The sequence below is a fragment of the Pollachius pollachius genome (assembly GCF_949987615.1).
Source record: "Pollachius pollachius genome assembly, chromosome: 8".
Lineage (NCBI taxonomy): Eukaryota > Metazoa > Chordata > Actinopteri > Gadiformes > Gadidae > Pollachius > Pollachius pollachius.
The window spans coordinates 12,975,470-12,990,223 of NC_136941.1; the positions used below are offsets into that span (position 1 = coordinate 12,975,470).

The 14,754-nt window shown below is 44.6% G+C and overlaps 1 protein-coding gene across 1 annotated transcript in view; it reads left to right on the top strand.

The window, feature by feature from the left end:
• Nucleotides 1-181: 181 nt before the first annotated feature.
• The window catches only part of LOC307079027 (sodium- and chloride-dependent creatine transporter 1), an 18,540-nt gene continuing 3,967 nt past the window's right edge, over nucleotides 182-14,754 (top strand). Inside the window, exons 1-9 of the mRNA XM_079741084.1 lie at nucleotides 182-271; nucleotides 2,123-2,449; nucleotides 5,485-5,616; nucleotides 6,222-6,597; nucleotides 6,858-6,990; nucleotides 9,985-10,119; nucleotides 10,244-10,347; nucleotides 12,621-12,745; nucleotides 13,488-13,600. Of these exons, the coding sequence (XP_079597210.1) occupies nucleotides 241-271; nucleotides 2,123-2,449; nucleotides 5,485-5,616; nucleotides 6,222-6,597; nucleotides 6,858-6,990; nucleotides 9,985-10,119; nucleotides 10,244-10,347; nucleotides 12,621-12,745; nucleotides 13,488-13,600 (1,476 nt within the window). The 5' untranslated portion in view covers nucleotides 182-240. The remainder of the gene's footprint in view (nucleotides 272-2,122; nucleotides 2,450-5,484; nucleotides 5,617-6,221; nucleotides 6,598-6,857; nucleotides 6,991-9,984; nucleotides 10,120-10,243; nucleotides 10,348-12,620; nucleotides 12,746-13,487; nucleotides 13,601-14,754) is intronic.

The following is a 14,754-nucleotide window of genomic DNA, read 5'->3' on the forward strand; positions in this document are numbered from 1 at the left end:
TCTCTTGTCGAGTATTTTAATTAAACCTGTTAAAACAACAACTACGATTTTGTACCAGCAAACGAAGTCCCAAATCGACCAAATAAAGAGAGTAAAGATCTGGAGAACTGCAGCTATTTGGGGACATTAGCTGGCCACGTTAATTTGATCCAACACCGGCGCTTGGCTTCAGCATAGGACTAGCTCATACAGACCTGACTATCGGTCAAAACACAAAATCTGTGCTGCTTTTCAAACATTATGTCCCCAGAAGTGGAAGATAACACCAAAGGTAAGTGAGATCGTAAATATAATAAAATGCTAATGTTTTTTTTTATTTATTTTTGTCACAGTGGGCTATGTGTATATCTATACCCCCCCCCCCCCTTAGCACGTATTCCTCTTCACTGGTTTCCAATAGGCTACTGTTGTTATCCATGGCGAAGCACTCTCATCCTGACTCAAACTTACTGCCTCACACCGGCCTTACACCTGCTACACTCTGCATTTTGTTGTTAAAGTATAGTGTATATATATATTACGAATGTCTGCCTGTCAATATGCAATTTCTTTATGGCACCACTAAAGGCATTGGAGAAACATGAAACATGATGTGCTGAAACCTAAGGTGTCACAGGTCAATTTAGAACTTATATTTGAGGCAATTTCCATGTTACAGGAAGTGTAAACCAATTCATTTTTATGATTGATCACATATTAGTTTATAAGTAGGCTCCGTGGTTTGATCGAACAGATACCAGATAAGGAATCTTCATTGAATACTTTTTTGTTTTTAATTCAACAAGGTTATTACTGTTTGACATATAGACCATGACAAGGCAAACTTGAATATAGTAACCACTTGAACTAACCAAATTAACAGACATCCTGTATTTACCTTTCAATGATTGAACCTGACTGAATGTTTGGGCTGTCCACCTGCTCCTAAATTGATCTAGAGCCCTCACCTCTCCTTGTAAAGTGTCTCCAATGCCATCTCAAACCAAACACACCATCTACTTACATACCCTCCAGCCCCCCTAGTCTGCTTCAATCCGGATGAAACTGCTTTGCTTTCATCCGTCACAGTGGCCGACATTGTTATGAATGATAAAGTTACACGTTCTGTGTTCATGCGTGATGTGCTTGTGTGTGTGTGTGTGTGTGTGTGTGTGTGTGTGTGTGTCTGTGTTTGACTTCAACATTACCAACATTCATTAATGAAATGATTGATTTTGTGCACGATTCGGAGCATGGCTGCTTGTGTACGTGACGAAAGAGCTAGCCTGGACACCTTTCGAATGTCGCTTGCTGTATTCTACCGCAGCACACAAATCACTTTGTCCGGCAAAGAGAGGGAGGGACAGACAGAGAGAGAGAGAGACAGACTGAGAGAGTGTGTGTCAGAGGGAGAGATAGAGGGACAGAGAGAGACAGAGCTAAGATGTGGGAGCATCTCTGACTCACCGACGACAGTGTTGCCATATATATGATTGGAAAATGACTGAAATGGAATTCTGCTCACATGTCAAAGTGGGTATGGAAATCCCCCACTCACAACAATAGATCAGATATAGTTTCATGGGCAGTTTTGATCCAAACAGTATCCTGAAGCTGCTACCTATGCTGTCCTTGCAGTGAACCCAAGACACACACTAACACAAACACATATGCACACACACACACAGAAAAACACATACACACCCACACAACCACACGCACACTAAGTCACCTGGTGCTCGTCTCTCTCACTTTCACTGTCTAGAACTCTATCTCGATGTCAATTGCTATCATCACTGCCATAGAGCTCTCAAAGTAGTGCTAATAAGTGATTCTAGTTGGTTGAATAACTTGTGGATGTGCGTTTATTTCTTTTTCAATTCTTGTGCACGTCACAAACATGCTGGTCTCCTGATTGCTGAACCTTTGTTTTTCAGATATCCAGTAGAAGAAAACAGACATGTATGAGTGTGATAATAATGAGTTTGTTTTTTGTTTTTTTGAAAACACATTCTTTGGTGCAATGTTTGCATATGTTTCATCCATTCTCCTTCACAATGCGTTCTTTCTCCATCTTTCCCTCTTCCCCCCATCCCCCCCCCCCCCCCCCCCCCCCCCGTCCCATCCCGTCCCGTCTGTGTAGATGACATCGGCCTGACCCAGGTGGAGGTTGGCATACCACCTGAAGATGAGCCCGAAGACGGGTCGGCTCGGGCCCTCGTGCCCGTTCCTGGTGGAGGGACTGCTGGGGGCGAGGAGGAGGGTGGGGGGGTGCTCCCACCCCAGAGCGAGGATGGCACAACGGTGGTGGTGGCGGCAGGACCTGGCGCGGTGGCCGGCTCGGCACTGCCAGAGGTGGAGAGAGAGACGTGGACTCGTCAGATGGACTTCATCATGTCCTGCGTGGGCTTCGCCGTGGGCCTGGGCAACGTGTGGCGTTTCCCTTACCTCTGCTACAAGAACGGAGGAGGTGAGCTTTCTGGGGATCAGAAGAACCTTTAGTGTATCACAGAAATAGCATCACAAACAAATGGGTGTCATCATTTGAAATGTTTATTCAAAGCGTCGGACGAAATACTGAGTGTATACATTTTTTTTCCGATCCATTGGGAATCTGACCCCTAACACCGGCAGTGTAATTACAGCGCTAACAGTTGAGCTAGACAAGAGCTCTTGGTTTGATAGTACGTGCTGTTTTCTAAATGGCGTTTTGACCATGTATGCTGTTCTGTTAACCTATGCTCTCATGCAAAGCAGGGGAGGATAAACGGTTGTGTAAAATGAGGCAAGGCACAGGACAGTAATGATCAAGAATGCAGGGGGGGTGCAGGGCTATAGAGATATGCAGTAGCCAACGCTGTGCTCACATGAATGTAAACACTACTTCAGGGCGTGAAGTTCAGTAAACACACAACAAACACTATTACCTTTACATTGTGCCCCTATCTCTCTCTAACCTGCCTCGCAACCTCAGTCCCCACCACCACCACTTCAATTAGTTTTCCCTCCTTTCTCTACTTCCTGTTCTTTTCCTTGTAATAACTGCTCTGGGCTGCAGCAAACTTTGCCCTTGTGTCACTCCTTCTCTCCTTATCGCTGTGGGGCTTTGTCCTATATCTTTTTTTATGAGAGACACTATAAAGTGAGTGTGCCGTTGTTTGCAAAGCAACGCAGCGTCTGAGCCCCTCCTCCCCCTCACTCTACCCTCCTGTGAGTCTTGTGACCAAAGACTCAGATACCGTCTGATATCGTGTAACAATGGCCTGCCTCACATGGTCTAGTTCCAACCCCCCCCCACAAACACACACACACACATACTCTGAGCTCCTGGCCTGGGCTCCTGTGCGAAACAAAGGTGCATTCTCCTGCTCTCTGGCCGATAATGGAAGGAGGCGGGGTGTGGCAAATGAACATACACTCATCATGCACGTACATGTCTTGTGAACTCAGGGTCGTACCTTTACCCGGGCGTCTCTCCCTGGGTTCCGGCGAAACGGACCAATCGGATACACCTTGTGACACGTGGTATCAAGGCGATAACAGCAGGGCTGTCACATGCGCGCTGATATGGCCTGTGTGGCCCTAACATGGTCACGGCGTATCAGAGAGGGAGAGAGAGAGTTATCATTTGATATTTAACATCGATTTCCAGGAGGCAGTATTTTTCATTTCACAAAAGCATTATTGTGACTGATCATGGTTATGGACGGAGAGAGGATTTGTGAAAGCCTATTAAGGATTGGGTTCCTTGCATATGTAGCCTACGTTTTATGTATGTCAACAAAAGCGATTCGGAATGCCCTCCTCCCGTACGTGCACGCCTGCCGATGCATCTCTTTACTATATATTTATCTCTCCCGCGTACTCTCTCTGCTGGTAAGCGGTGGGAGTGAGGGACCGTACGGTCACAAACGCTGTCACAAATGTTTCCATATAAGGCTACAGCCTTTTGCCCATGGAGAAAGAGGGAGTGCAGGAGACTGAATGAGAGAGAGAGAGAAAGAGAACGACCAGAGAGAGCATAACATCTCCATGCAGTAATGATCCATGTTTATAGGATGCCAAATTGATCTTCAATTCTGCTTTGTCATGTCTTCAACATTGTTGCTCCCATTTTCCACGTCCTCTATTTTACCCTTCTACCCGGTCCATTTTCTCATCCATTCTACTTAACGCACTCTCTCTTCTCTTGAGTCACATGACTGCCCCCTCCATCTCCCCTAACTGCGCACTGCGTTGGCACCACTCACATAATTTATTGGGTTAAATCATAACGTCATAAGAACCCATTTATCTCTTTTCCTTTTCTCATTGTGATCTGGTTATTGGTGCCTTCAGTGTGAGGATTTATAGGATATGCCCTCGGACATGTTCTGTAATTAGAAAAAACAGGCTGACTATAACGTAAGTCATATCTGTGTGTTATGTATTCCCGGAAGCAATCACCATCTCTGTGTCCATCGGCCTAATGTGCTAACATCCCCTCACTCAAGGACAAGTGCCATAACTCAAGGAGCGAGAGACAATGCGTTTGTCCTCACCCTCTCTCTCTCTTTTCTCTCACTCTGGATCATCTAATCTTTGTCCTTGTCCCGCCAGCCTTCCTCTGTGTCTGGTGCTATCAAGTGGGTGTCCTTGTGCATGTGTCGACTTGCTTGGAAATGCATGCATTTAAATGCAGCATTGGCTGACGCGGTTGAAACTAAATGTACCGAGATTACAACTGGAACTCTACAAGGGGCGTAGCTGGGGCCATCTTAGCTGCAAACGAGTCACTCTGAAAGTGAATCGCTTTCTTGTTGACTGCACTGGAGCTGGTTATGTAGGATAACTGGACTTCACATGGCGGGATGTACAGTTGCTTTAAGGTAGCATTAGCCATGTGTTAAAAATAATGTAAAGTGAAGAATCGATTCCCCTCTCCTTCCTGCAGACCTAAAGACAACAATAGTTATTGAAGTAGATATTATTGATTCTGCAGTCAGACACATGCACTCTGCAGCATGGACTGTCTCTCACCAAGCTCTCTCTCTATTTCTCTGTTTTCCTATCTATTTACCTTAATATTCAAAAGTAACAACATTTAAAAAGATACACATAAAAGCATCTTTGTGATTATCATTGAATTCTATCTTAACTAGTGAATTAAGACTGTATAGAACTGAATATGTACTGTAGCTTAAGCTTTCTGATCATTCTTTTTTATGTTTTAATAGTTTGTAAAATGGCATGTATATGACTGAATATTGTCCTAATGTGAGGGATTGTAGGAGCCTGTGTCTTTTATGTCCGGTAGCGATTACACTTCTAAAATCTCCTCTGAATTTGGAATGTGATCCCTTTAAGGACGTAATTGGGATAAATGGCTTCATGAAATTGACTGGAACTTGTGCGCATGTGTGTGTGTGTGTGTGTGTGTGTGTGTGTGTGTGTGTGTGTGTGTGTGTGTGTGTGTGTGTGTGTGTGTGTGTGTGTGTGTGTTGACTTATCCTGCCTTTTTGGAAGGTGTGTTCCTCATTCCCTACATGCTGACGGTATTCATTGGGGGCATCCCTGTGTTCTTCCTGGAGATCGCTCTGGGCCAGTTCATGAAGCAGGGGGGTGTCTCTGCCTGGAACATAGCACCCCTCTTCAAAGGTACGCTCCGCTGCGTCATTCTGGGACCAACGTGTGTGTGAGGTTTTTTTGTTTGTTTGTGTGTGTGTGTGTTTGTGTATGTGTACGTGTGAGAGGGTGTATTGATGCAGGAATGTTCCTTCATGCCTACACTGCTCGCTTATTCCCACTTTGACACATCTTTCTCACCGCCCTGTTCCCCCAACACACACACACATACCTTCATCCCTGTAACTCTCTCCCTGTGTCTGTCAATACTCTCTAAACTATCTATGATTTTTTCTCTCTCTCGCTCTCTCTCTCTCTCTCTTTCTCTGTTCTCCCTCTCTCTTTTCTCTCTCCCTCCGTTCTCTCTCAATCCCTCCTCCTATTCCTTTTCCCTCTAACATTCTCTCTCATTCTCCCTTCCTCCAAACACTCTCTCTCTCTCTCTCTTCCCCTCTTTTCTCTCTCTCTCTCTCTCTCTCTCTCTCTCTCTCTCTCTCTCTCTCTCTCTCTCTCTCTCTCTCTCTCTCTCTCTCTCTCTCTCTCTCTCTCTCTCTCTCTCTCTCTCTCTCTCTCTCTCTCTCTCTCTCTCTCTCTCCTTCCCTCTCCCTGCATACACTCGTCCTCCCTCTGCCGGTCAGGTCTGGGCCTGGCGTCCATGGTGATCGTGTTCTTCTGCAACACCTACTACATCATGATCCTGGTGTGGGCCCTGTACTTCCTCCTGCACTCCTTCAGCAGCCCCCTGCCCTGGGCCACCTGCGGCCACCCCTGGAACACGCCCAACTGCACGCAGGACTTCCGCCGGGCCTGCTACAGCCGCATGGGCATCGGCACCGGCGGCCAATCGACGGCCTTCAATGGCACGCCCTCCCCCTCCTCCTCCTCCTCTTCCTCCGGCCTCCTCCTCCCGTCTGCGGCCCCCGTGCCGTTCAACCTGTCCGCCGCCCAGCTCCTCTTCAACGGCACCTGCAGCGACGTGGAGGGCATGCGCTCGCCGGTCATCGAGTTCTGGGAGTACGTTCCTCCTCCTCTCCTCTCCAAGTCTTGCCGCTCCTCAGGCACCCGCCACCGAGGAGAGTTAGCTTAAGGGGTTGACCCCGCTTTAGGTGGCTCATCTATTAATTATATTATTATATTTTCTTATTTTTCGTTTTTTATTTTTATTTTACTTTGATTTGATTTGGTATGGTTTTCTGCTTCGCTAACATCAACAAATCCGTTGTATGTCCCCCCCCCCCCCCGTCCCACCCTGTCCCCCCCGCCCGTCCCAAAAGGCGCAAGGTGCTTCGTCTGTCCAGTGGGCTGGACGAGCCTGGGGACATCAGCTTCCACATGGTCTTGTGTCTCATTGCCACCTGGGTCATTGTTTACTTCTGCATATGGAAGGGAGTCAAGTCCACCGGCAAGGTGAGCCCAGTGTGTGTGTGTGTGTGTGTGTGTGTGTGTGTGTGTTTGTGTGTGTATGCGTACGTGTGTCTGTCCGTACGTGTGTCTGTGCATAGGGTTTTATGTAGTGGTGCAACGGTTCACGGGTTACCCGTGATCCGTACGGATCAACCCCCACGGTTCGGGACGCAAGTGATCCGCGGATCGGCTGATAAAAAAAAAAAGTTGTGCGTTCACGTGATCATCGCATGTTTAAAGGACAATTCCGGTATTTACAACATCATCAAGTAGCGTAGCGAAATAGTTTCTGTCATGTTTTATTTGGCGTTCCGTAAATCCCATTGAAACGGAAACCGGAAGCGGAAATGTTTATGTTTGGTTGTAGTCTTTTCGCTTGGTTCTCCGTATCAACAGTAGGGCTAGAACCGAGCGAAAAGACTACAACCAACCCCCCTTGCAATGAGCAATGAGTCTTCCAACAGAAATCAACGGATTTACAAAATGCCAAATAAAATACGACAGCAACTGTATTTCGCTACCATACTTGATGAAAAAAAAGATGAGGATGTCTGCATTGCCTGGGGAGAGTGTAGACTCTAAACTCTCCCCAGGCAATGCAGACATCCTGAATTTAATTCAGGATTATTTACTATCGATGTTAATAAGAAGAAGGAATAATGCCTTAGGTTGCAATTCTTTTAAATATTGACTATGTTTAAAGGCAATAGGATTATTGCCTAATTTTTCACTTTATTTAGTTTTTACACATTTGAAGAATTATTTAAAGTCACATTTGTCTTGTTATCTTTTTTATTGTTGTTGATCCGAAAATGATCCGACCCGTGACTCAAAAACCGTGACACGATCCGAACCGTGAGTTTTGTGATCCGTTGCACCCCTAGTTTTATGGTATTAAGTGCTATGCTTTTCCTGCCCAGGTTCATGGAGTGCATCTGTATTATTTGCTGCGCAGCATCAACTTAAGCTTGGGGAATGTTTGTTCTGCTTTTTTCCATTTGGCTTAACCTTCAGCTTCAAAACCCCTAAAGGATACATTCACAGTTTAGCCCCACACCTTAGTTGACTAAACCCAGTATTGGTTCACGGCGAAGCCAAGGCCAAGTCCTTGGCTTCACCGTACTCAGCTCTGTTCTTGTGGCTCCGGAGGTGTATCGGTTAGGCGTGAATCTTTTCAGTTAATTTCAACAAAGACACCATTATCTGCCAGATTATATTCAGTTGCGTAGTTCATTTTCATTGTCAACATTCTGTGTGATGTTAATATATGACAATCTGACGAATGCATTTGTCAGACTGCTTGTTGTTGTTCACTCTTCACGCCAATATTTTCCGCAACCGGTATGCATTCTTAATCTTTATTAGGTCTCTGTAATCATTTAGTATTGGTTGAAGGTTGTGTGATGAAGGTAAAACAACTTTTTCAAAGTTTACTTGTTTTACCTTTGCATTAGGTTTTGCAGCGAACACACCGTATTGGTTGACGCCTCACGATTTAAACTATGAAGAAGGGACATTTGTAACTTTTTCCATAGCCCCTGTTTGCTTAATTCGTACCATTTGGCTTGCTTTGCGTCGCCATCCTCGGTTCCTCCGAACTTCGCCGTCCAGCGCCAACTGCCATTGGAAATACATTGGATCACTAGGCAGAACCCGAGTGTGACTGCACCTTATGTGTCTATCCTGCCCCAACCCCATTCATTACCTGTCTTGCCTCTGTGTTGTTGGTATAATGTTTGTCACCTCTGTTAATAAGTTAGCACAGGTTCAAATTGTGTTCAGCTGTATTCCATGTATTTATGTTCCTTAGTTCCTGCACCGGTCAGTCGGTTTCTTGTTTGTTATGGGTTTATTTCTGCCTGCCTGGTTTCCTTCAGTAAAGCTTCCTTTTGCACGTACTCTATCTCTCCTCATATTATTTTTTATTTTAAGCTGTGTCATTTGTTTATTTGAGTATTTTGAAATAACAGGCTTATGCTCACATTCAGGTTGTAGCCTAGGCCACTTGTCTTGTTATAAATCCTTTTTCATCCAGGGTACACATAACATTGTGTGAGCATAGTCTCCAGTTAACCATTCATTCTGAAAGATTGACCCATGCATGCAGATATAATCACATCAGTGTTTTGTTTGATATAATGTAATTTATTGTCATGTAATGTATTTGGGTATCTGCTATGCCAAATGCTAAAGCTTACTGTGTGTGTGTGTGTGTGTGTGTGTGTGTGTGTGTGTGTGTGTGTGTGTGTGTGTGTGTGTGTGTGTGTGTGTGTGTGTGTGTGTGTGTGTGTGTGTGTGTGTGTGTGTGTGTGTGTGTGTGTGTGTGTGGATACGTGTGTGTTTGTCTGTGTAGGTGTGTGTGTGTGTGCATGCGTACATGTGAGAGGGAGGTGAGGAAGGGTTGAGCTAGTCTGTACTAAGAGGATTAATAACTTTCTCCCATGTTGATGTGCTAAAGGGGCTTTACTGGTCACCTTAGATCAAGGCAAAAATGTTGTGCCCTTTTTCCCCCCTGGGTCCTATCATGCTGACGGCGCGGAACGCTGTGTTTCCATTGGCTGGCCGGTTTCTCCGCATAACTCCAGAAATACTTAGAAACACACATTACATAAGGGTTGAAAAATATAAAAATGTAGTGTAATTTCTATCAATATTTATACAGTAGCATCTGTGGCATAGGACTTAATCAAGATCATTAATTCACATTCTTTGTTCAGAAGGAAACATAGCAAGCATGCGTGCACTGTTAGCGTTGGACAGAGCTGGCTCTGCAAGGTCATTTGGCTTAAAAGACTTGAGAGGTCATAAGCTATGCAGCCGTCCCACACAAAATTCATCTCCCAACCCGACTAATCTCCTTGATGCAATGAGTCAACGTTTTGGTTTGCAGTGTTTTGCTAAACTAGCTAAAGAAGGCCTTATACAGTATACTCTGTCTATGCTGAGATAGAGTGAATGTATGTTGACTGTGCACTGTGTCTCCCTGTCTTTCTGCAGGTGGTCTATTTTACAGCACTTTTCCCCTACGTGGTTTTGGTGGTTCTGTTGGCCCATGGAATCACTCTACCGGGGGCCTGGGACGGTATCGTCTTCTACTTGAAGCCCGACTGGTCCAAACTGTTAGAAGCACAAGTATGGGTTATCTAACTTTTTAGTGTCAACATGTCGTGCTTTTTCAAGTGAAGTAATAAAAAACGAAACGATCAACCGTTCATGGGAGGAAATGTCATTCCTCATGCCTGTGTTTGTGTTTCAGGTATGGATCGACGCAGGCACTCAGATTTTCTTCTCATACGCCATCGGACTGGGTGCTCTGACCGCGCTCGGCAGCTACAATCGCTTCCACAACAACTGTTACCAGTGAGTGACACCAGAACCAGACTGACACAATGGTAGTGGGATGCTACAGGTTTAAGGACTAGAGATTATTGACTATTTAATTCAATGGGATTATTTTCTTTTGATAGTCATTTTCACTCGTGGGGGGTGGGGGGTAAAATATGTTTAGAAACATTAAGTTGAGCTTTCTCTTCATTCGATGAGAACTAAGAGAAAATAATGCTTCCAGATAGTTCATATTTGCATGGGAGAAGCTCGGTGTGGTGTATTAGGTTAAGTACGATTAAATAATCCTACTTTATTTGTTCAAAAAAACCTAATTTGTGTGTTGCCGTTGGCACAAAAATATCTGATCTTTGTGAGTTGGTTTTAACCCAAAAAGATCAAAAACGTTTGACTTGACTGGCTGTATAGGTCCCATCCCCGAGGCACTATAGAACATTAGTATGAGACAAGGAGCTTAGTTATCCCAAGATCAATATGGACTTAAAATGATATAATTTATTTTTCATATTTCTTTTAAATAAAACATGATTATCTTTTCCGTTCTAGATGATTTTGTTCCAGCTGGATCACTGGTCTAGTCTGAACTTCATGGTCACCGTTGCCTTTGTCGTACTCTATGGCCTTCAATCTAGACTGAAGATTTTCATCTAGCCCCAATGTCAAGCAATAGAAAGCTAGAGGGGAACTGTAAATGTTCCTGGAACATTGCTGTGCTTTGTCGACCTTTCTTATCATTCTAAGATCTCCTAGACTTTGCATTTCTAATATTAAACATGATTTGCAGAAGCAATGGAAACCAGAACACCACATTTGCTACGTCTCCGCCCATTCTTGGAGTTCGTTAATACAATGGATATGTTTACAAATCTGAAACCTGTGTTTGTATGTGCATCCATATTATAACGCGGTGAACTCTCGTAAACTCCCCCTCCGTGTAAACAGGCTGAGATGGTTTTGAGCAGGTCGTGTCTTCATGTAAACAGATGGGTTTTTTAACCTAGATAAAATGGAAACACAAAATAATTAATGCTAAATCTAGATATTTCTCTTCTGCAAATAGGGCCTAAGAAGCCAAATGAATAGTTCTTCAAAAACTGTAATTCCATCATATTAATGAGAAGCTCATTGAAGTGTAGCTTGAAGTATTTAAATAGTATTTAGCTGCCCATGCCCTCCCCATCATTATTCCGCCAAGGGGAGTTTGTTTAGACAGAAGTAGAAGAGGTATGTAAACAGTTGGACCCTAACATGCTACAGCTGTTTGGTAGCTCCACTAGAATATTATAGCTCTTTATTTCAGTTGATACATCAAACCACCTGATCCTGGCCCTCTGCCAAACTAGTGAGTCCCAGAAAGATTCTTCTCTTTTTGCCCGAAATAGGAAGTTAGAGGACGATTGGCCCCTCTCTCTCTCTCTCTCTCTCCCTCTCCCTCTCCCTCTCCCTTTCACCGTGCTACTCCCACTGCGGTATCCTGGTCTCTCTCCAGCTCTATTGACCACTGTGGAGATCGGCCCAAGTCCTCCATTGTCTCACTCAGTGACTCATTCAGTGTCCCGAAAGGTCTAGCCTGTCACTAATGGAGCCTTACAATTCACTCTGTTGAGTTAAAGCCTAAGACAGCTGCTGCTGGTGCTGCTGCATCGGCCACTGCTACTGCTGCACTGCGTTGCTGTAACTATTCAGGTCAGGCTGATGTTTATGCACAACCCAAATAACAAGCCCAGCTCTATTCTTAGCCGGTAATGCCGCAAATACTTTATTTTTTCCACGTCAAGGGGTGTGAGGATAAAGACTGTGACACAGGCGTGATATTGCCCCGTGAGTCACACTCATGTGTGTGTGTTGAAATAACTGAGCCATGACTTTTCCACCTGAAGGCTAGTCCCGCCAGCGTTTGTGACTCTACTCTTCACCTGATCTGTGCACACACACACACACGCACACACACACACACACACACACACACACACACACACACACACACACACACACACACACACACACACACACACACACACACACACACACACACACACATTAAATGACTATTGATCCCCCTCGTCCATATATAACCCCAATGCCCGTCAACTTCTCCTATTGTGAATGCTTCTGTCTCCCCTAATGTCAATAGCATCTTCTAAAAGCTTACTGTAATAACTCCATTACATTCTCTCTCTCTCTCTCTCTCTCTCTCTCTCTCTCTCTCTCTCTCTCTCTCTCTCTCTCTCTCTCTCTCTCTCTCTCTCTCTCTCTCTCTCTCTCTCTCTCTCTCTCTCTCTCGATAGGGATGCATTTGTGCTGGCTTTCATCAACAGCGGGACCAGTTTCTTTGCTGGCTTTGTGGTGTTTTCCGTACTGGGTTTCATGGCTGCAGAACAAGGAGTGGACATCAGCAAGGTTGCAGAGAGCGGTAAGAACACCACCCAACCACCCTAAAGGGAAAACTGGCGTTTGCCCTGCTTTTCCAGATTCAGACAAGTTTATAAGTTTCAGTTCATCATTGTGTGGCCAGAAGGGGAGCTGGGTCAGTGTTTGCTTTCTGTAAGCCACTTCCATTGAATTGCGGCGCATTTCAATGGGAGGTAGATTTATAATCATAGGACCGAAAGAAGTGCTCAATTAACTGTGTGTTTCTAGTTCAAATACAAGCTTGTTGTGTGGTCTCGTTTTGATTAAGTGACTATTCGGAACACATTGGACATATTTTGACATTAATTAAAAGTGTATTCCTGTCAGATGTAAAAGGGTTATGCTACTGTTCCCCAAAATGTAATACTGTCATTCAATGGGAGGTGCCAACGGAATTAGATCCCAGACTCTCTTGCCAAGATCAGCATGTCGGCTGATCTCTAGTAGATTTGATATAAGCTGGTTTTGCCGGGAAAATGGAGGGAAGTAACGCCAAATTGTGGATAATACCAAACATGTCTGTTCCTTCGTTACTTTTTAGTTCCTACAACGTTTATATATGACTATAACGGATTTAGTTTATGATTGTTATTGACCCAGCCCACAGTGCTCGCAATCGAGTGCTTTGTATGCATGAGCACTTGAAGGCTGCAGTTCACTTACAGGCCAGAGGTGTCAGTAGTGAGTAGGAATTTCAGATTCTTACACATAGTTCCTTTAACTTCATTCAACCTATTCTGCAGGTCCAGGCTTGGCCTTCATCGCTTATCCTAAGGCTGTCACCTTGATGCCCATGGCTCCAGTCTGGGCAGCGCTTTTCTTCTTCATGCTGCTCGTGCTGGGACTGGACAGCCAGGTAAAACACACACAAGTCTTTCATTTTGTATTCCCACCTTCCATTGACTTAGGCCCCGTCCTCACGGGCGAAAATGATCCGTTTTCCTTCGATGCGCTTCAAGAATATCTCCTTAAAGACAGATTCATTGCGAAACCGCATCGAGCTGTAGAAATGCTGTAGTAAACATTTCAGGCCCATAAGGGGCGCTGCTTCTGCTACAGAACTCCAGCAAAAAAGAAGAAGAAGAGGCGAGCATGCGCAGAAAGCTTGCGTGCTGTTTGCAAACATACAGTCCGAGAAGACTGTGTGTAACAAGGCGAAAACTATATTTTCCCCTCCGTTTTCCTTTGATGCGTTTCAGGAATATCCCCTTAAAGACGGATTCATTGGGAAAACGCATCGAGCTGTAGAAACACTGTAGTACGTATTCAAGGCGCTGGTTCTCTCCCAAAAAAGTGGAGCGCGGCAAGCCTAAGGCTATCCAGCCTGTGCGCTGTATACAAACATTCAGTAGAGGAGGAGATAGCAGTTATTAAACCTATTAGATTGAGCAGAAATATTTTTTTAATGTACAGTTAGTAATGAAATTTACCAAGGGGCTGTATTTAAAGCTACAAAATGAAAAAAAAAAAAAAATGCAACTTTCAACGCAACTCTAACGTTGCCCAGCTGGTCGGGGGCGATGACGTCATCGTTTGCGTTTCAGGCATAGTACACACGAATCCAAACACGAAACTGCATAGGTCAGTTTTTATTTCAATCCACCCTTGGACCTGGTTTCAGAAAAGTGTGTTTTCGGGCACTGGATCCGTCGGATCCCTCTGGACGGTCGGCCCAAACGCACAAGACTTTAACCAAAATATTGTCTCTGTGTCGTCTTAGTCTTAATTTGCTGTTACCAGAACCTTTTATCTCACTTTTCAATACCATACTTGGTCACTTTTGTTAAGAATAGACACACATACTAGCTAGCATCAGTTTTTTCTTTGTGATATTCATACACAAACAATTGGTTGTCTCAGTGACCAATTTTTAATAACTCATTGCTTGGTACGCGTGTGTGTGTCTTGTCTGTCTGTATATGTGAGTGCGCGTGCGTCTGTGTGTGTGGTATCCGGTGTGCCATCCATTGTTGTGTAAGCCATGGATTTGTCAATGAGCCTCTGTCTGTC